The 21,501-nt window shown below is 40.2% G+C and overlaps 1 protein-coding gene across 1 annotated transcript in view; it reads right to left on the bottom strand.

Annotated features, from left to right (window-relative positions):
• The window catches only part of PITPNM2 (phosphatidylinositol transfer protein membrane associated 2), a 264,382-nt gene that overhangs the window by 36,111 nt on the left and 206,770 nt on the right, over positions 1–21,501 (bottom strand). The window contains exons 10-15 of the mRNA XM_018556846.1: positions 13,702–13,946; positions 9,545–9,734; positions 4,910–5,029; positions 3,406–3,617; positions 1,870–2,045; positions 734–904 (exon numbers count right to left, since the gene is read on the bottom strand). Of these exons, the coding sequence (XP_018412348.1) occupies positions 734–904; positions 1,870–2,045; positions 3,406–3,617; positions 4,910–5,029; positions 9,545–9,734; positions 13,702–13,946 (1,114 nt within the window). The remainder of the gene's footprint in view (positions 1–733; positions 905–1,869; positions 2,046–3,405; positions 3,618–4,909; positions 5,030–9,544; positions 9,735–13,701; positions 13,947–21,501) is intronic.

Below are 21,501 nucleotides of genomic sequence, written 5' to 3'. Positions count from 1 at the left end.
ATGCGGCCACGTAGTCCCATAGAGAAGGACGGGGGCTGTGTACTAATCTGTCCTTCCCGGGAGCTGCCCGATACGGCCCTGCACGCAGCACGGAGCTTTACGTGCCGGCCGATTCCAGTGTGAATGAGGCCTTAGTTTGAGACACTTCTGAGATCACTCAGGATTAATTGCAGGTGCAGTTGAACTATATTTGAAGAACATGAACTGCTTTTGCAAACCCATAGACTTGTAATGGGGAGAGAAGCAGTTATAAAGCAAACAGAAGGCTCACCCAGACCCTCACGCTTGTCCCTAGTGCTAGGAATGAATAAACCGCTTGGTCCGGCAAAAATGACTGTCTTCACTCTGTTTAGGCTGTGGTATAACTACCATTTAGGTTTTGAACCCTACTTACTGGTGATCAGGAGAAAGTTGTAGCTAATAAATGTTTAAGGCAAAACAGATCTCGTATTGTCTAGCTGCTGGCTGTGTTTTCTCAGTTATTTTTTTTAAAGCTATGTCCAGTTAGTTGGCACTAACGATAAGCAAGTATCTATGAGAGGGCTCCTATGAACCAGTACTGAATATAGTCTATATCCTTTTGCTTTAACTCAAGTATTAAGTCATAAGCTAACTGCTTGTATACACAGCTAATTCTAGGCTTTGCTACACATCATCTTGTATGTAGGCGCAAACACTTGCTTATCTTGTTACAAACATACTAAGAAAACCTGGTGACAAAGTCGCCACTTACCCAAGAGGGCGGAGTTGCCATCTCCCAAAGGGAATCTCTGGTATCGAGGGATATTAAAGGGAGGCAGCAGATGGAACTTCTTTTCTAGAAGTGGCTCTACACGTGAGGCAGAAGGATCAGCTGGGTGGAAGAGGTTGTAAACCTGCTGGCAACCAGGTCGGAGCTGGTAAACTGAAAATGACAAACGACAATTCACAGGATGAGTATCGCATAGGAAAAGAATTATTCAATGGCAAGGTCAAATTCATTATAAAGCCAGAAGGATAAGTACTCGTTATTGTGGAAACACAAGAACACAATACTTTTCAGGTCTGCCATACAGTATATACTGCACTGACTTTAGCAAACTCTGTTACACATTTTAAACTATGTCTGTGTTTTAGGCCTTGCCTGCATTGTATTAGAAGTTGATGTAGGCCTTGCCAGTAAAACATTGTGCTAAGTGGGAAGTCCTGCCTTTACTATAATCCCATAATTATAATCAGTTTATCATTGCTATTTGAAGCATAAGAGATAGTTGAAGCCCATGCTGCAGAGAATGCCTGTAATGTGACCTGAATCTCTGTGTAGACTACTGGGAAAAGCAGAAAGCCAATCACATGAGTGGAGGGAATGGAAATTCTGTGGCATCTGAACATGAAAAGAGGTACTGTTGATACTGTTGCAATAAAAACTGAATTTTTGGCTGTATGGTTTTAGTATACCATGGCTGGATGAAGACTGTAAAGATACCTTTTAATACCATTACAAACTGGTTTAATTTGTAACTATATATTTGACATTGTACATGGGGCAATGATTTACAAATCAGTACAGTTCAGTGCACATTTTTACCATTTTCACTTCTTTATTATACTGGATGCAAATCTCCAAAGACATCAGCAGTATCAGTAATTGGAAACCGATGAGAAATAAGTATACTAGAGCTATATTAAAAATACTTGCAAAGTACTGTCTTACCATAAAAACCCTTACATGAATAAATGCAATGCTAATTCAAGGCAGCAGCCTGGGAAAATCTAGTCATCATACACAATACTGGATTTTTTCATTTTTGACTGATCTTTTTACATTCCATTTGAAATACAAATACATCAGGGAGTCCAGCTACATTAGTATGTTTATATCATACTTACTGTCAAGGGCTGGAATCACTGTTTTCCTCAGAGCCAACACTAGTCCAAGAGGAGAGCCAAACATGAAGAAGTCTGTAATCTCAAAGTCAAACTTTCCAATGCTGCCTCCATCCAGCATTGTAGAGCTGCTTGACCTTCGAGACCCAGGATCATTTCTGAGGACACTTGCATGTAAACTGGAAACAAACAGAGATGCTTTATGGAAATACTGCATGGTACTGTACTATTTCAAGACCACTTTCATTGCAGATTGGTTGAGCATTGGCAGGTTACATGGTTAAATAGTTAATGAGGTTGAATAAAGACACAGGTCCATTAAGTTCAACCTACGTGAATATGTGTATGTATGTGAGGGAAGCATTAAAATGGTTCTTGAATGAGTCAATACTCTTAGCTGATACCACTGCCTGGGGACGAGAGCTCCACAATTTTACTGCTCTTACAAAAAAGAATCCCCTTTGCTGTTTAAAATGAAACCATATTTCTTCTAATTTCATGTGGTGGCCTCTTATCTTCTTGAGTAGACTAACAGTAAACAGTCTATTACTGAGTCTACCATCCCCATTAAACAATTTGTACATTAGTATCATGTCCCCTCTTAATCTCCTCTTTTCCAGTGTGTACAAGTTTAATGTTGGCAATCTGTCCTCATTGTTTTGGCCTTCTAACCCCTCTATTAGTTTCGTCACCATTCTCTGGACTTTCTCCAGCTCAAGGACATCCTTTCTGTGGATCGGTGACCAAAATTTAACTGCATACTCCAGAAGAGGCCAAACAAGTGTTTTGTAATGCGCCAGAATTATCGATTCTTAGTTAGTAGCGTACATGCATATTTTTAACCCCAAAATAACGTTACATTATTACAGTCATTACATTACCATTACCCTTAGACTTGAAAGACCTCTCATGTATTTGAATACTTTAAAGTGTATTTAAACCCAAAAAAACAAATAATATACTGCTTGAATGCGGTGGCAGTTCAAATGTTAACTGGATGTCTTTCTGACCACAATTAACAGGTTTATCACGGTTACTGATCCAGGTAATTTATGTGACAAAAATGAATGATACATTAACAGCTGAGGGAAGTATTTGTTTTGCTTTCTTCTAGATCAACAGTACATTTCAATTATATTTACTTTATTACTATATGTATAGCTTCATATTCCATATGACTCTGTATGGCCACACTAAGGATTGGCATAAGAAACTTTATAAATAGGTAAAAGGCTATTTACCTATAATGTCCTCTTGTGATTGATTTCAACATCATTTTATATGAACAACATATCTTCAAATAACTATCTATTTTTTTAGATAAGATATTTAATTCAAATCAAAGAGAATTTCTTCTGGCAGAAGGCCACATTGACTAAGCCATCCTACATATAAGAGGCCTTAGGCATCAAGCCCATAGCTACAGTAAATGTAAAAAATAATAGCACAACTGACCTATGAAAACAAATATAAATGACCACATGCAATCTACATTTATAGACATTCTTTTAGCAAAGCCATTTGTGTATACACACATACCTAGAGAGAAAAGCTTGGTGCTGCTTTATTGTGTCCAGCTCATAGGTTGAGGAGTCACTTCTCTTACGAGGAAGCTGTTTCTTTGGGTCTTCACCATTGCTCCGAGGTATGTCTATGTTGCTGCGGCTTAAGTGTCGACTAGTCTCTAGATTTGAACTGCTAGAGCAATAACTGTTGTTAACACTGATACCTGGAGATAAGAGATCTGTATCCTAGAAGAAAAAGTAGGAATGTCAAAGAGCAAGATATCTATCTATCTATCTATCTATCTATCTATCTATCTATCTATCTATCTATCTATACACTGTGAATGTATTGTTATTGTTGTGTAAGAAGGGACAGAAGCACAAGGAGTGCTTCATTTCCGTTCGATTGTAATGATCTATTTAAGTTTTAGATTTAAGATGGCAAAAGTCATTAAACAGTGCTTGAATTCTTGCAAGCATTTTATGGGGACAAAGGTCCAGTGACCCTGTCTGCTTCTGTTAAATCTTTTAGAAAGGTCATCACATGTACCCATGGAGGATCTGTCCATCTGTATCTGAAGGTTTATTCATGTACGAATATGTATAGCAACTCCATACTGCAAATCCTATGAGCCTCCTAATATGAATTGATCCCAAATGAGCTTTCAGAGAATGGCTTGATGTTTATTTGCCATAGTGCTATTATGGAGTAATTCAATCGGCTTCATCTAATGTAATCTGTTTGTGAGAAGGATATTACTTGATGAAGCCAAGCCCTTAAGTCCTCATTTGTTAGAATAGTAACACAATATTGTCTTTTTTTGGTGCAGTGCCAAAAACCTGTTCCTTTAGTGCATGTATTACGCATCAGCACGTCTACTACAAAGCCGGTCTTACTCATAGAGACTGTCGGACTATTGGTAATTTGCCACAATCATGTATGAGGCCTAAACAATCATAACGTAGTTGTCATTTTCACATGGGAGCTGACAGGTCAAAACATTAGGCTAGACTAATTGTGATGTCTTCTGATACACACCCAGACAGGCAGGCTCTGTCCTGTAGTATGTACTGTATACATTACTGTGTAGACAATAAGAGACGATAGCTTGATAAGGCCAGAGCAAGTAAACAAGGCAAAGGTCAGATTGTTTCCAAACAACTAGGTCCTATTGTGCATTGCCAGTCCAAATCCTGTCACTTACTTAATTGTTCTATAATCAACATATGTGGGACAAGGAACATAAATCCATGTTATAACTCCGCTTACTATATGATGTCACCACTACAGCCACATGACCATGCACGTGCTCATGTGGCATGCAGTGGGCCTTGCATGAATATGCAAGTCCCATCAAGATACAGTGCCAGAGTCACACTGTGATCTATTGCAATAAAATATATTAAAGAAAAGTGTCAAAAATGGGATTCAGAAGCATCATAGGTTTGACTTCTTTAAGGCACTGTAAAAACAGTTGTCTAGCACACAAATGTTAAATCTACTATTCGTCAAATAGAAACAGTATTGTATGCGATACCTGAACACTCACAATGCTTCCTCTGCGGCTGCTATTCTGACTTTCAGACACAGTCTGATTGCTGTAACATAAGGCATCAAATCCCAAAATTCCTCCAACACAGTCGCCAACTAAACACACCTGTAAAGAAAATAGAAGATCAGATTTTAGGTGCTACAGCTCCAAGCAGAAGAGTGAAAAGGTAGACTGTCAGGGGCCCAGTAGTATCTATACTGATCAACTTTGTTTCATCATTCTGTTGACTCTATTGTATAATGTCCACTGGTTACATTTTGGAGCCTGATTTGTACACCAACTTTGTCAGGGAACTCATTTATTCTTTATGCTGACTGTCACTACTGCTTTGTACTGTGGTCACTGACAAAGCCGATGTTAAGCAAAAAGGAAAATTCACAAATCAAAAATGCAATTTGCATGTTATGATGAAAGATGTCGCTGAGCAGATAAACTGGTCCAAAGTCTAAAACCGTGCTTGAAATGCCCTGTTTTACAGTGTTAACCAGTGGACCTGACTGCACTTTGATTCTAACCCATTTTCAGTTTATTCCTGGCCCGTGATTCATCACTACATACCTTCAATGCCCATGTAAAGCAAATCTGCTTAATGTGCATTTTATGTTGCCCGTGAGCGCAGTTAAGTGCTGTGCCCTGGTTGTCTCCTATATGTCACCAATATATAGGACTTACCAACACAAACACTCTGAGCAGTTTACATGGGTAGAAGAATATTAAAGGTTCTGTTCAAAAGAAGACCTGTGGCCACCTACATATTTAGTTACTAAGAGGAACAGAAAATTCTGGTTGCCTGAAAGTCACACCAATCCTCTGGCTTTAATATGTAGAGTTGCTGATTTAGAACAAGTATGCAGATAAATACTTCCAACTTTACTCTTGCACTCCTGATCTGCATGGTTGATCCAGCTCAAGAATGGCCATGACAGGTTTTCTTTAGATGCAAGGGCTGCTGGGAAAAGTGCAAGGCATCACAAACAAAAGCTGTTTTCCTGGCTGTAATACACATCCACAGATCAGTTGTTTTTTTTTGCATTTCGGAGCAGCTATCCTGAATCATGTGACCCAAATTTTGAGAGATAGTTAAAACAAGGAATAGCTCTTTAAATAATTTATTTCTTCAAACCTTGTGATTACCTAATGTCTATAAGCTATGCTTTTTAAAGAAGCTCAAGAGTTCAAGTGTGGGAATGAATTCTCAGTCTGTGTTGACACAAACAATCAAATCAAACCTGCACTAGATAATAAATGATATGTAAGCCTAGAGTAGGCCCAGAAAGTAGAGTTTAGTGGAGTACTAAACCCTTAATCCTATGAATTATTTCATCTCTTTCCTTTTTACATAAGATACCTGGCCCAAACAGCTACATTTGAGGGATACCAGAAGAGGTGGACTATAATGACGTACTACTGCTATTGACTGCTCTGGGGTGCATATGGGACATTTTCTCTTGTTCAATAGTCATAGCTGCAGCATGCTCATTAGCAGAGTTGCAGTCCACTTGTCACCTGCGGGCAAGGAGGGAGGAAGCGGCGGTCAGCCGCTCCTTCGCTGGGTCGATTGCGTTCCCGGGTGAAGCGCACGCTCCTCATTTCCGGGTTTCGGGACCGCGTGCGTTCCACCGTGGAACGCGGAAGTGCGCCGAGACGTCCCTCGGCTCCTCCTGTCCATCAGTGGCCTATTTAAACGCCCAGTCGAGACAGCATGGCGTTCCAATATTGAGCCAGAAACGCCTGCTGTCTCCTGGGACCCTCCACAAGCCTCCAGATTGTGCCCTCCAGCATACCCCGGATCCGGATACCACCCAGGAGCCTCTACTGCTTCCATTGTGACACCTCCACTAAATCGCAAGTACTCTAAGTGCAGTTGCACCCATCCTCAGTTGGACTGTTACAAAGTTACCTGCATAGGCTTAAGTTACATTGGGGGTTTTGTACTTCCACCAGATTGGGGATATCTCATTGGACTCCTGCATTTATACTCTTCATTATCATTTGCCACTACTTCTCCATTTACTTGCATAGTTAACCCCATCCATTAGCCATATAATTTAAACTGAGGCTGTGATGCGAGGAACTCTAACTCTCTGTTAAAACTGAGAGAGTGAAACCAGAGTTCCAACCCTGAGAAGCCTCCGCAGCTGCGATCCACGCTACCTCAGTCCTTACAGGCGTGACACGACTATACTGTATAGAGCTATTATGCCAAAGCCTAATTTAATGATCCTGTCAAGCAGTCTCAAACTCAATTCACGCGGGGGCCACTGGACAAATTTTCTTCTCCCGTTTGGGGCTGCTTGCCAAATTTTTATAAAATCTCAGACTTCAAAATAAAAGTGAACTATAAACAGTATCCTTGTTAATGTCTGCGCATGTTTATATTGTCAGTATATCTGTGTGTGTGTCATATCAGTATGTATACGTGTGTGTGTCATATCAGTATGTATACGTGTGTGTTCACAGTGTCAGTATATGTGTTTTTTCCCTACAGTTTTTAATTTTAATCATATAGGACCAACAGATTCACACAGAAACATACACAACACCCAGAAATACACACAGATACAAATATGCACACACACCCCCAACCGGAAAAGCACACACATACAAATTGGCACTCATTCACATCTGTAAGTTTAGGTGTGATTAGGGATTCCTGTGTCAAGAACTTTCATTTTCCCGCAGCAGGAATCCCAAATCTGGCATTAACAAGTGGCAGCTGTCACCCGTTAATGATCTGGTGACAGCCGCTGCATGTAAATGCCGGCACACCGCATGTAATCGTATATGATATGGTTATTTGAGGTTAGGAATCAATCAATCGATGATGTGTCCAGGGATAGTGATTGTTTTCTGACTAACTGTAATCATATCACATGTGGTGTGCAGGTGTTTACATGCAACAGTTGTCATCTGATCATTAACTTAAACAAGTGACAGCTACCGCGTGTAAATGCAAGTTGCTGACGCAGGAATCTCTAATCACACCTAAACTTACAGGTGTGAATATTCCCCCAAACACTCACACACACATACATACATACACAATAGTGCAACCCCCACACACGCAATAATGCACTCCCCCCACCCACAGAAATACATAGATACACAATAATGCAAACCCACACACAGAAATACATACATATGACTTTGAGACCCCTGCTGTAAAGGCTTGTTGGGTCGAGTGACAGCAGAGCACTGGGCAACATATAAAGTACATTTGTAACAATTATAAGCCCATTTAAGAAATAAATCAGTGACTATGTGTGAGGCCGCATTATCTAGCAGGATGGTCATAACAATATGCAATTGTGATGAGGATCTCAAATCAAATGAAAAGCCTAGCATGCAAAGCCAAACCTTGTTTGGAACTTACTACTGGGCCAGCCTAACTACTCTGCTTACATAAAGAGAAGACATGTATTATAAGTTACTGTATAAACTGTACTGATGAAAGTGCACATGAAGTCCACATGATGTGGTTCTCATGGAACAAGTCTTGTGAGTTTTGCCATGGCTATTACAACCACAAGAATTGAACCCAGATTCAATGTCTCTTCTTTCCCAAAATATATTGTAGTTTCTTCCAAACAAGAGGGAATAATCTTACATAACCAGATGGATACATTCCAGGTTAACACGATATTTCCCATAGAACTTACACAGAGCAACATCTTTCCGGTAATTGCGCTATGATAGGGCTCAGCTACAGTGTTAATGCATTTGTGGCAATGCTCTCAAGTCTGTAATTACTAAGTGCTTGAAAGAGTGCATCCTGATATATTACCTAATGATTTCAATCTTACAGAGTCTTTCAGGGTAATTTCTTAATGATAAATAACTTCCATTGATTTAAAGTTGAAGTGACTGAAAGTAACTTTGAGGTGCTTGGCTTTGATGGTGATTAAACTTCCCAATATCACCTACTGCACATAATAAGCTTCATATATAAACATTGGAATGATATTTTATTTTTCACTTTCATGCCACTATAACAATTCATATGTTTCAGTTCTAACATGTACACGTCTCCTGGTCAGTAATCTACAAACCTTAACTGAAGATAACTTAGAGCATACTTTGATGTAAAATGACTACGTTGTACTTTTTGATAAACCCACCACAAAATTCTTGTGACACACCAATGCACATTTGATTTATGAAGATTCACCAGTATTAGCATTGAAAACATGAACTTACATGCCATAATAAAAAAATGGTCTCTTTCTAGGATGGTAACTCAGGTACATAGAGCCATGCTGCTGCCTTCAGGAGATTGAACATAGGCAAACAAAGCTGTAGTATAACCCCTCCCACTCTCATCATTCCTCAGTTTTGTGGTAGGAGTGGATCATAAGAACAGTAAGAACGGACAGCAGGGATATATATATAGATATCTATATAGATATCTAGATATCTATATAGATATCTATATAATAATCCCTGCAGGGCCACAGGAATCCGGTAATACACTGTAGTAGCCACAACTACTAAAGTGTACTACAGCTTCTTCTGGGTCCTGATACAGCTGCTATGCTAAGCGACTTCCTTGTGCTGTTAAAACACAGAGAATCACTCAGCTGATTCTAGCGGCCATTAAGAGGAGGCCTATTTTTAACTTACCTGCCCGGTAAAGGACATGCCTTCTTGTGACTTTGTGAAGTCCACATACACCTGGTTGGCACGATGAATGACTGTTGCCACAGCTTCAAGGTACTGAGGAGATGATGTAGCCAACAGAGGGAGAGCGGCTAGAGGGATGTGGTCCTGACTATTAGATAAACAACCTTCATCATAACTGTATGGGCTCAAGCTGCAAACACAAATATAACAATTAGTATCAGTTACCCGTCATTAGGAATTGCTTTCATATATAGGTATGAAAGTTGAGCTGGTGAAGAAAAATAAAATTCCTTTATTACCACTATGATACTAGTAAACTGTGTCATATGCTTGCTTATACAGTTTTTGAGTTAAGCAATCCAATAATTTATCTTGTGGCTTTCTGATACATAAAACACAAGAAACGTGAAGAGGCAATCCATAAACATTGCGGAATTAAAATGTGATGATGTTGCCACAGCAACCAGTCAGTATCCAGGAATCATTTTATTTACTGTAATGTACAACATTAATTTAAGTAGAGAAGCCCCTTACTATAGGTTATGCCTATCCATTTCCCCTTTCTTCAGTTTTTATGTGTTTAACAAGCACATCAACACTATCCTAACTGGTTACCAGACATTATTTACACTTAGTTACATACAATTATACAACATGAACATTAATAAAATTACACATTGAGACTACTATATGAAGTATTTTTTTTAGCTTTGCAAAACATCTGTCTTGAATTAAGAACTTGATGATCTCTTTAAGGCACAACACACACAAAGGTACAAAGTACTTTTGCTTTATTTCTCAAGTAGCCAGTTAAACTACTGCCGCATATTGGAAGCTGCCTTTTCTCGATCTTGGAGATGTAAAGCTTGTACAAATGGCTTCCTGGTTAACAAGGCATTAACCTGTATACTGTATGATCCATCTTACAACCACAAAGTCTTCAGATCCTGGAAGCCATAACTGCAATATGGATAAGCACATTTACTTACAGGTAATCTGCTTTCCACTTTGTAACCAAAACATGACCCTCCCATTCCAGAACACTGCTTTTATCCTTTCATCCCTTTTTTCTTTCTAATTTGCATTTGGGACAAATCATGTCAGACATGTATCTGGATATTGCATCTATGAAATGTCTGTAATCATGGCTGTTCAACTATTAGTATTTGGTCTGAGATTGTGCTCACGGGGCATAGGATTTTCAAATTTTTATGGATAGTGTTATAAATTGCATCAACTAGTTTTATTTTTATTGTATTTATTTGTATGTTTAATCAATTTTGATACATTTTCCTTATGCATTGGTTTCATATCTCTCTACAAAACCCTTTTTTTCTATTTTGTTCTGTTCAATACATATTAGGGTGAGAGGTGATTATAGGAAGCCAAGGTAGAGGCGATCCACAAGTTTTTTAGTTTTGCGTGAGCAACTGATCAAATATCTTCAAATATTGGGCTGGCTATACAGGATTCCTTTCTTATTTAGGTTGTTTTAATGATCCTATAGATGCATCCTGTTTAGTACGGTATGTTGCATCTACACTACATTTTTGTGATTAACAGTTGCTATAGTTAAACTCTTAATTCAAAACTAAATAAAGAAAACCATAAATCAAAATGCTTAGATTTTATAGGCATTTGTATCGGACATTATCATAATCTGAAGATGTCTCGTTTCCAGATTCACAGGAATCTTGCCACGTATAGTTGTTTACAGTGTGTCACACTGTGATTACACATTATTGTATAACACATACTGTAATGTGTTATCACAGTATAGCACATTATAAAAAGATTTATATGTCAGGGGAGCTAGAAGTTTAGCAGCCTATGGCCAGAGTACAGCATCTGCAACAGCATCAACCAACATTCAGCTGTGTTTAAAGGATGATTATTGCTGTTGATGCCTATCAAAGGGACCAGGTGATTCCTAAAGTGTATGGCATTAAAGTTAAGAACTGCAAACTGAAAAACAGCTTTTTATTGCTGAAAATATCTTTTTTTCCTTGCTTAGCTGTTCGTGTGAAGAGGAGTGAAAGCTTATGTTAGACTCAGATTTATCCACTGTTTACAACTATACCCAGCATACGTGCTGCATACATCCAGGTCTCTACTAATGCGTCACAAACTATCATCAGCCGCTTTCAAATTCCTAGCATTACAGTATATTCCTGCAGGGAATGTGACAGCGCATGATATCATATGGAGGTGGCCTTTTGCAGAGAGATGCATTAGATGTGAACTTTTTTTTTTTTAAATGTTTTTAACAGGTGGCTAAAAAGTATGAAGGGACACTATTACCAAAATAAGGGTTTTTTCATCTATTCCCTATGATTATGATGTTGTTGTTATATATTGCAGAAGGGGGGGAGGGGTTGCAGGGAGGAAAACGCCATTTTGGGACTGAAGGTATGCTTGGTGAATTAAATGTAAAGCAGAATAAAAAAATGACATACATTTAAATAATGTTGCGTCTGTCAATAAAATGAACACAACATTTGTTTTCTATGTCCCCCATTAACAATGTTATTTATTTTGATTCTGCCAGTAGATCAATTACTTTATCGCTTCCTTTATTCTGCAGCGAAATCACATAGCGGCATTGTCACCCAGCTTTAAATGGACCATAAGTAGGCACCAATTCTAGCCAACACTGTTTAAGCAATTACACAGTTTTTGGGGGTTTTCATTTAGGAAAACAGGTTTAAGCCACATGCTTTGTCCAAAACCCTGTAACAGTCACTTTTGCTGGACCGCTTGGTCTGCGTGTAAACATGGAGGGCAATATAAATAAAGGCATGTGAAATAAATTAAAAAAGCAACTAATTTTGGCAATATTATCATTACAGGTATTAATCACATAGTTACTAATATTTTCTTTTTCCCCGCTATAACTTGTTCTTTAAAGGAGAACTATGACATGAGTGATTTCCACTCACCTCATAGTTCTAAGCCGACCTGTGACAATGAGACTGTCACAGGTCGGCTCAGTAGATCGGGAGGTGAGAGAACACATACCGGGTTCCCTCACCTCTCGATCCTGTCACGGCTCTCTGCCGTGACAGGGGGAGGGGCTGGATTCCCCTCTCCCCGATCTGCCAGCGCTGACTGGCGGAACGGACACAGCTGGCTCTGCCTCTAGATAGGCAGAGCCAGCTGTCACTCACGCAGCTGGGCGGATCCCGTCATCTAAGTCGGGATCCGCTCCAGGTGCAGCGTCTCAGTATACCGCGAGCTGTAGCTCGCGGTATACTGAGCTTAGGGTAACGGGAGGACGCTAGTTTGTGTCCTCCCGTTACCCCAAGGAGAACTATGGGGAAAAACACTGATCCCATAGTTCTCCTTTAAGCAGACATGCCTGTATAGGTCACATTCCCTTGTTTTGTCATGAAAGATAGATATTCACAACATTTACCATGAGTTTATCTCTATATTGACAGCATACCTCTCCTGAATGCTGAGCAATAAATACAAGTATAAAATAAAAATTGGAGCAAAAAAAAAAAATATGGCATCTGAGAAATAGATTCATACAGAAAATCATGTAAGAAAAACAATTGCTCACACACACTCACTAGACATGTAGGATTTAGTTGACTTATTGAAATAGTAGTAATGGGCATAAGGGTGTAGGCCACATCTGGCTACAAAAGGCAGTAACATCCAAGTGGCCCACAGAAGCAGCAACCTTAATAGTTCTGCAGAGTTAACAGTTATGGCTGCGACTGTTTCAACCTTTGAAAAATTTACAGTAAAGGAACTCCCCCATAGTTTGTGAAAACTATGGTGCTAATGGGGCAGTTGCACACTGGAGAAACCTTGAAGCTGAAAACAGCTGTAAACCTCTTTGTTCATAAAGTGTATAAAGTCTCTCTCAGCTTTAGACCCGAAGGGGGAGGGGGGGGGGGTTATATATCCAGTGTCTCTTCCAATAAAGGAAGGCAACACAGGCACATAAGGAATACCTGGACATTAGCCACAAATACAGAAATGTCAGGTAAGGATTCAGTGCAGGAGTGTGACTCACTTGGATACTCACTTTATTGGAAGTGTCTCTTCCAATAAAGGAAGGCAAGACAGGCACATAAGGAATACCTGAACATTAGACACAAATACAAACATTTTAGGTAAGGACTCAGTGCAGGAGTGTGACTCACTTGGATACCAATGAGAATGCTTCTGAGCAGATGGCTGGGCAGGGAACGAGCCTGACTGTAATGTGTCCTAATGCCGCTGGGTAATGCACCCTCATTACGGTGTCAAACACAGATTTGATGGTATTGACGTCACCCTGCTTGGAAGTCTGGTCTCCGCTGCCTGTATCCAGGATATTACCACCATGAAGCACCAGGATTAGTACATGGACTTTACATGGCTGCAAGGAGGTTTGTGCCGATTCATCCTGTAAGGAATAGAGGCATAATTTTACATAGGCTCTTGTAATGCCAAGTTCTAATACAATAGTATGCCTAAGTCCTTCACATTTAGAAGACCACTTACAATACATGCATCTTCATATGGAAATCCCATACAAACTACTATAGAAAGTTTGGAAAACCAGCAAAATACAGTTTTAGCATTTGCAATCTGTTTTATTTACATCATACTAAAGACTGAGTTTCAGCCATCGTTGAACAGCTACCATTGCCGACTTCTCATTTTGAAAATGCTGGTTGACTTCAAGTCTAACCCACAACGAATATGCAAGGAAGGACTTCAGACATTCCTGGCATGCATGCCTGTTGCAGGTCAGTGACTCAAAAAGTATTGAAACCTGTAATTCAGCATAATAGCCTGGCAACTGGCATTTCCCCAAGAAGAGTAACAATGGTTGCCCCCATGACTCTCAGGAAAAGTAACTTCAATGTCTACTCTTGAACGCTTGTTAAACAAAAGTGGTGCTAGGGTTTGAATTCTACACAACACAGCATGCTCTGTCAATAGAATGAGTCACTACAGGCTAACACTTGTTAAACTCTCCACATGGTGAAATATAGAATATTACAAGATGCTTCAAACAACAAAAACATGTTTTTGAACCACATCGTAATTACACATGCAGGTATAAAGCAAGACAAGTAATATCTACATTGTTAACAAAACAGCTCATAGAAATAAGTGTTCAGCAACTACAATAGACCTCAAAAAATATGATATAATTTAAAAACATTATTTAAAAAATATAATATAATTTAAAAAAATGATTGAAAATATATAATATAATTTAAAGTGATATTAAAAACAAATGTTGTAAGTGAAATCACTTACAATGGACGCTTCTCCTTGATGTTTCAAAGTTTTAGTTTCCTGCAGAATCCCCTGAGAGCTGGCCCTGATATCCTGTTTTAGGATGGCTCATTTCCCTTGCTGGGTCCTATAGAGCCACCCTTGTGTGTGCTAGTGAGCTGTCTGTGTCTCCAAAAACACACAGGAACAGCAAGGCAAACCACTTCTCTGCACTCCACTCCTCCCTTCTCCGGAGTACTAGATGGACAGCTGCTGGAGACTGCTCTGTCCCTTGTGATCTTGTACTCAACAAGAAGTTCAAGGAAGCTGAGCTGAGACAGTTGGAGCCAGCTGTACAGAAACATGATAACTAAGTGCTTGGGTGAAAATATAGAAATACTTTGCTGGGCAATGTATATTTGTTTGATCTGGAGTCATTATTGAAAAAAGGTTTGAGAGTTTAATACTACTTTAGATAAAAATATACGGAAAGGATCAGCGATATAAAACATTTGTTCTACCTTCAGCCCTCTGTGTAGTAATATGGAGGGCTTACTCTTCAAGCAGGAATTGGAAAGCTCAATCTTATCCCATCCTGCTGTTGTTTATCCAGAGAAAGCCCAGTCCTACACATGCATTAGCACTATTATTTATGAATGCATGGCCTGTAACATCCGCTTTAAAATATGAAATTGCAGATTTTGTCTCTGGGAGAACTGTGGGATGGCGGTCCTCTTTTACTACATGGGGGGACATGACCTCTGTTTAAGCTTGAGAACCCATGCAAAAAACAAATAATAATATTTCTAATGTCTACTGTACACATTCCTTTATTAGATATGCAAGAAAACCAGTATAACCAGAGGTAAGGCAAGCTTCATAACGGCCGTATGGCATCATGGGAACAAACAAGCATTATTATCACATTGTACCATAAAACATCAGTTGATCTAAACAAGGCCAGCTGTGACTTTCTGCAGCTGTAAGATAAAGCAAAGACCAAGCAGTTAAAAGTTTTCTGGCGCAAGCGAGTTGCTGTGTTTATACGGAGCGTGCTTTGTAATTGACACAAAGAAGAACGTGTAAAGCAACAGATAAGAAATTTGCTGTCATGAAGAAACACATCTGGTGTTCTGCAGCAACAGAACATGACGGCACACAAAAGGCACTACTGGTCCACTTATTATAACAGTGGCTGTGACACAGCACTGGAACTGCTCAGTATCTTCCCTTAATTTGCACAGAAGCCGAGCAAAAAATCCAAACTGCTTCCTTAAAATGTATGTTAGGTCATTTTTATGGTAAAACTGCTTTGTAGTGTGTAGATCACTATGCACCGAACAATGTACATTGAACACAGTACAAGTTTAAAGGAAACTGGCCCTTTACTAGTGACTTGGCTGTCATGCTGATTCCATACTTTACAAGCAGATGAAGCAAAGACTTATGATCTTTATATGTGTTCCAGGTCAGTGACTGAAACTTGATAAACAGCTCGACAGCCCAGGCACCTAGAATTTTCAGAAGTGGAAACAATGGCTGTTCAAAAAATTGATCTTTGCATATGTTTTATTTAAAGGGCTGCAAGCTCAACTCCAGCCACAAATTGTGGTTTTATTGCTGCCTCAGCCTCCATGTCCAGATAACAATCACATTCCCCATTTCTTGTCCAGGTGTCAAAAGAATAAAAAAATAAGAGAAACAGACAGAAATAAAAACCTGGCAGAAGTGTTAACTTTTCCCACAATCCAAACCCCCTAGCCAGGGTTAGGCTTTAAAGAAGAACTCTGGGTAAAGAAAAAAAAACTAACCCTTGCAGTGGGGCTACCCCACTTATTTTACTTGTTTGTCTAGGAAACTTAAATAAAGCTGTATTACTCACCTGATCCTCGGCCCCACGGCGTTCATGCTTACCACTCTCCACCTCTGCATTCCCACGTATACTGCACGTCAGTGAACCTAAATAAGAAGTGATGATGTCAGCAGTCCTTAGACCACTGGAGCCCAGAGTAGAAGAAACTGCAGGGACTGCAGCCTGGAGTGAGCCAGTGGAGTCAAAGATCAAGTGAGTATATCTGCTTTATTTGGGCCCCTAAACAAAACAAGCATTTAACCCTTGAAGTGTGGGGGTAGCCCCATTGCAAGGTTACGTTATCTGTTAGCCCGGAGTTGTCCTTTAAAATAATAGGGACATTTATATAAAAGTTCTCTTAATAACATCTACGGATAGCAAAGTAAGAATTACAGGAGGATACAAAGGCAATAAATTAGACTTTAAATCATTTTTACTAGTACCAGGGGCGTAACTAGAAATCACAGGGCCCCATAGCAAAATTTTCTATGGGGCCCCATGATTTCTAGTTATACCCCTTGCAGAGCCCACTCGAGATCCCACCTGAGGGTGACCCTGCAGAGCCCACCATAGACCCTCAGGTGGGCTGGTCGCACTCCTTACCTGTCCGCCTCCTCTTCGTCCACGGTCGCTGATGGGCCCCGCCTCCTCCTTCGTTGCCGGGCCCGCCTCCTTCTTCGTCACCGGGCCCCACTTCCTCCCCTGCTGCCGACCACGGGCACCGCCTTCTCCTCCACTGCCGGGTCCAGCCTGCTCCACCGCCTCTGCTGGCTCTCATTGACTATGTGGAGAGGAACGCGCTGCTGCACAGATTACTGTCAGTGATCTGAACAGCGGCGTGTTCGTCTTCAGCCGCCAGTGAAAGCCACCAGCAGAGGATCCCATAGTGACCCAAGCGCCCGCACGCCATCTGGCCGGGCCACATAGCGGCTGTCTGGGTTGCTGTGGTGATTGTTACGCCACTGACTACTGTAGTACCACAAGCAGGTGAGTCCGGGAACATGCTATCTGATTTTTCTCTGCTTGCAGTGAACTTCACAATTTCAAGTTCTATAAATGTATGTAGCGAGCTGAACAGAAAAAATTGGCGCAATTCCTCCATCAACACAAACAGCGTGTTGATCGAGGAATCGCCGCTGTTTACATTGTATTTTGACAGGTGCCACCGCCACAGAATACTCATTGGTTGCTGTCTTTGATCGCTCGAAAATTCTCCAGCAGGCTCCTTCGATCAGCTGATCGAGAAATGCCGGCTGAAAGGGAGCCGACAGGCCCAAACACTGTGCAAATTTCAGCCGGTACATTAAAAAACGGCTGAAATTTGACCAGTCTATGGGCACCTTAAGTATGCACATTAAAAAGCTTTCTACTCAAACTGGAGTTATGAGGCTAATTAGCATGTGTCATAGGTAATTTGGTGGGTATATAAACACAATTTGGGTCAAATTTAATCCCCTAACAAACAGGTGAATGGTGTTTATAAACCTTGGTGCAGTAAATATATGCTCAGTATATAACAAAGTAAATGCATGCTATGCTGCACACAAAAGCAAACTTTTTCATATAACCAACAAGTCAGGTAAATTATTAAAACAAGCTTTACAGCATTCCCATCGTTACTTATGGCTGCACATTGACAAGAGTATGTATAAATCCTCCTCTAAAACAATATACAACAGCATTCAGACAATGGGGGAACCGCGTCATTTGGCTGTAGGCGATGGGAAAGACAAGCAATGAATACTGCTATGAACTGCAAGGATTAATAACATAGTTACTTAGACATATGACTTCAAGCAGTTAAAGTAAAAGCCAAAACAAAGTTGTACAGCCAAAACATTCTTTTTTAGCTTGGATGGAGTAGGGAACATTTTCCAGATTTTTATTGCAGCCTACGTCTGGTTTGGAAAATTCCCGTTCTCTCTTTGTCCTGGTTCCCATTACCTCCGGCACAGTAAAGGAAAATCCAAAATATTACAGTTGTGACAAGGAAGCTAGGGAAACACGAACTCAGGGGAATCTTCCAATGGGGGGCCCCTTGTTCCAATGACAACAATGTAATAAGGATAGCTTTATATACACTTTGGGGCTGATTTCTAAATGAAAATGGCATCCCCAAGCTATACATTGGGCAGATACTGTTCGCACAGCATTAGAACTTCTAGATGGTGCTGAGGAGCATAGGAAATACCTATGATAGTGTTGTGCAGTGCACGCATGATCTGCTCAGCTATATGCTTGGCAGATCATCTATAAAATTGGCCACTTTAAAATAAAATGTATGACTTTTAGTAATAATAATATAAAGAACCTAGTTTAGAAGACACAAATGAGATGTAGGTAGAATTTAGAATGGAAAAAGGCAATGTGTATAAAGCAGAGGTGCCCTACATTTGTCAGCTCAGAATACATTTTATTGTGAAAATATACTGAAGATTCAAGTATCAAAAAAAAAAAATCACCAAAAGGATTAAATACATTAAAAAAGGTAAATAAATGAGAAAACTGCTGTTTGGCTTTGTGTTTATGCAAAGAGTATAACATAACCAGTGTTTTTTAAAGCAGAACTAAAGCCCTGATTTGAAAACTTTGGAGGAGGAAAGATTGTTATTGCAGAAAAGACATATTATGTCTCTGCAATCTATGCTGCTTACCTTCCTCTTTGCAAGATGCTATAAAATGTACATTGCGCAGCTAAGTATACATTCTCGGTACACCATGGTGCCATGATGACGACCCAGCCCAGCCAATCAAAGTGGCTGAAGACCCTAAACCCAGAAGAAGGGTTTAGGAGGAGCACATGGACATAACATTGCTGGGGTTAAGTTCCGCTTAAAGATAGGTTCTGAAAAGCTCCCCTCTGCAACAATAAAAGGGAACAACAATATTTATATCTTGTTGCAACACACATGGACCGAAACTGGCGATAAAGGGATTGACAGTGACTTGAGCTTGGGAACATTGATAACGACTTAAGTGCTTTGAAGCATCAATAAAACGTAAAATCAGAAACAAAGTTCTTCCAATCTTTTATAAAGTGGTTTCCTAGTTGGATATCTCTTTAAACTTTGTGCATATACCCTAAGCCTATACTATGAAATATAGAAACAGTAAAATCTGTAAAATTGGCCAAAAAAGTGTATGATGGGAGGTATATCCATACACTGTTCCTTAAATACTCATTGTAAGATGAAGCCAGAAGGTCTATATGGTAAAGATAACTAGGTCTTTTTACCCATTGTTTAAAACCTGCACTGGGGCTAGTTTCACTGGGAATCCTCACGGGCAGGATGGGGTGGAGTCCCAATCCTGTGGACCATGTTAAGCTTTCTTCAAGACAGGTCTGCTGATAAAGCTCAGCTGAACCAAGATGAGGTGGGCAGCCTGCATTTGTCAACTCAGGGAGCCAAGCTGAGCTGTAAAGCTCAAGGCTGCTGCACTACTGCTGGGCACACACCTTACAACCGTCGCAAGACTTTTGTCTTGCGATGGTTGTAAGGTAATTAAAAAAACGTACGATCTGCCTATCTTGGACAGGCAGATCGTACTTGCGATGATCGCAAGCCCGCCCCGCTTGCGCACACCGGCCCGTCCGGCTTTTATCTTACGAACATGCTCCACACCCGCCGAAAATCGTACAATTCTCAGTGGGTTTTCGAACATGTTCGTAAGATAAAAGTCGTGCGACCTTACAGTAGTAGAGGTCGCATGGCTTCCCGAGGGATTTCCCACGATTATCGCAAGGTGTGCGGGCACCTTAAGACTGCAAGGGCTAAACTGTATGAGCCTATTTCTGGACTGCTACTATTCTTAAGGTACCCATACACCTTACAATTATCTGCAGATTTTCTGTGGCCAGATGGAAAAAGTGCAACAGATTGGCCCAGGTGGAGATTACTCCATCCACACAGTTAAGTGTATATGGAGAAATCTGTTGCACCTTTTCCATCTGACCACAGAAAATCTGCAGATAATTGTAAGGTGTATGGCCAGCCTAACGCTACATGGAACAAGGGACTTGTTCAGGACACGGACTAAGTAAGGCTCAGGTGAGCAGACCTTTGTTTTGCCATGTATGCATTTACTTTGGGGAGAATGCCTGTGTGTGCTTAAATTTTGAATTCTGCTGGAATAAATAGCCTGTTATATTTAAGGATCGAAATTGTTTTGTAATATTGAAGTTTCCCTTTAAAATAATTATTCAAGACAAATGCCTACTCTTCCATATCTGTTTGTTATTGTGTTAAAGCACTTAAAGTAGATGTAAACCCTAATTGGATGGCATTTAGTTTGCTTAAGCACTTTGTATCATAAACATTTGCCATGGATATGTTTTTTCATAAAATGCTGCTTTCACCTTTTTTTCATTATTTCTCCATGCTGCTGATCTCCTCCAGCCTCCTTCAACCACTTCCTGTCTACATAAACTTGCTCCAGAGTCAGCTGTACATCACTGCTCTGGATAGGCTTCCCAATAGTGACACTGAGAGCACATGTAACAGGGCGACAACTGGGAGATGATGGCACACCGTAAAAGGAAGTGCTTGAACAAGGACCTTGGTAGGATCACAAGGCATTCTTTAACTGAAAGGTGCAGAAAACTTTAGTGATTGGGTTTACATATGCCTTAAGCTGAACAAAAATAAATTATATCATTGTCACACAAGCCATTTTGTAATTTTATGTGATTAAAAAAGCTACCTTTGCATTTAGATTTGCAGATGCTATTATTTTTCCAACCTTTCGGAAAAATAAAATGTTGCTACCTTGCAATATGGCAACCTCAGGGTGTTGTGTACACCAGGGCTCAAAATTTCCACTCGCCCCCTTGCAATTGGCGAGTGAAAATTGCGTGGGGGCGAATGGAAATCCAGGGGGG

The sequence above is a fragment of the Nanorana parkeri genome, unplaced genomic scaffold (genome assembly GCF_000935625.1).
Source record: "Nanorana parkeri isolate BGI_ZX_2015 unplaced genomic scaffold, ASM93562v1 scaffold13, whole genome shotgun sequence".
NCBI lineage: Eukaryota > Metazoa > Chordata > Amphibia > Anura > Dicroglossidae > Nanorana > Nanorana parkeri.
The sequence above is the reverse complement of the archived record's forward strand: the minus strand, read 5'-3'. Positions and strand labels throughout refer to the sequence as shown.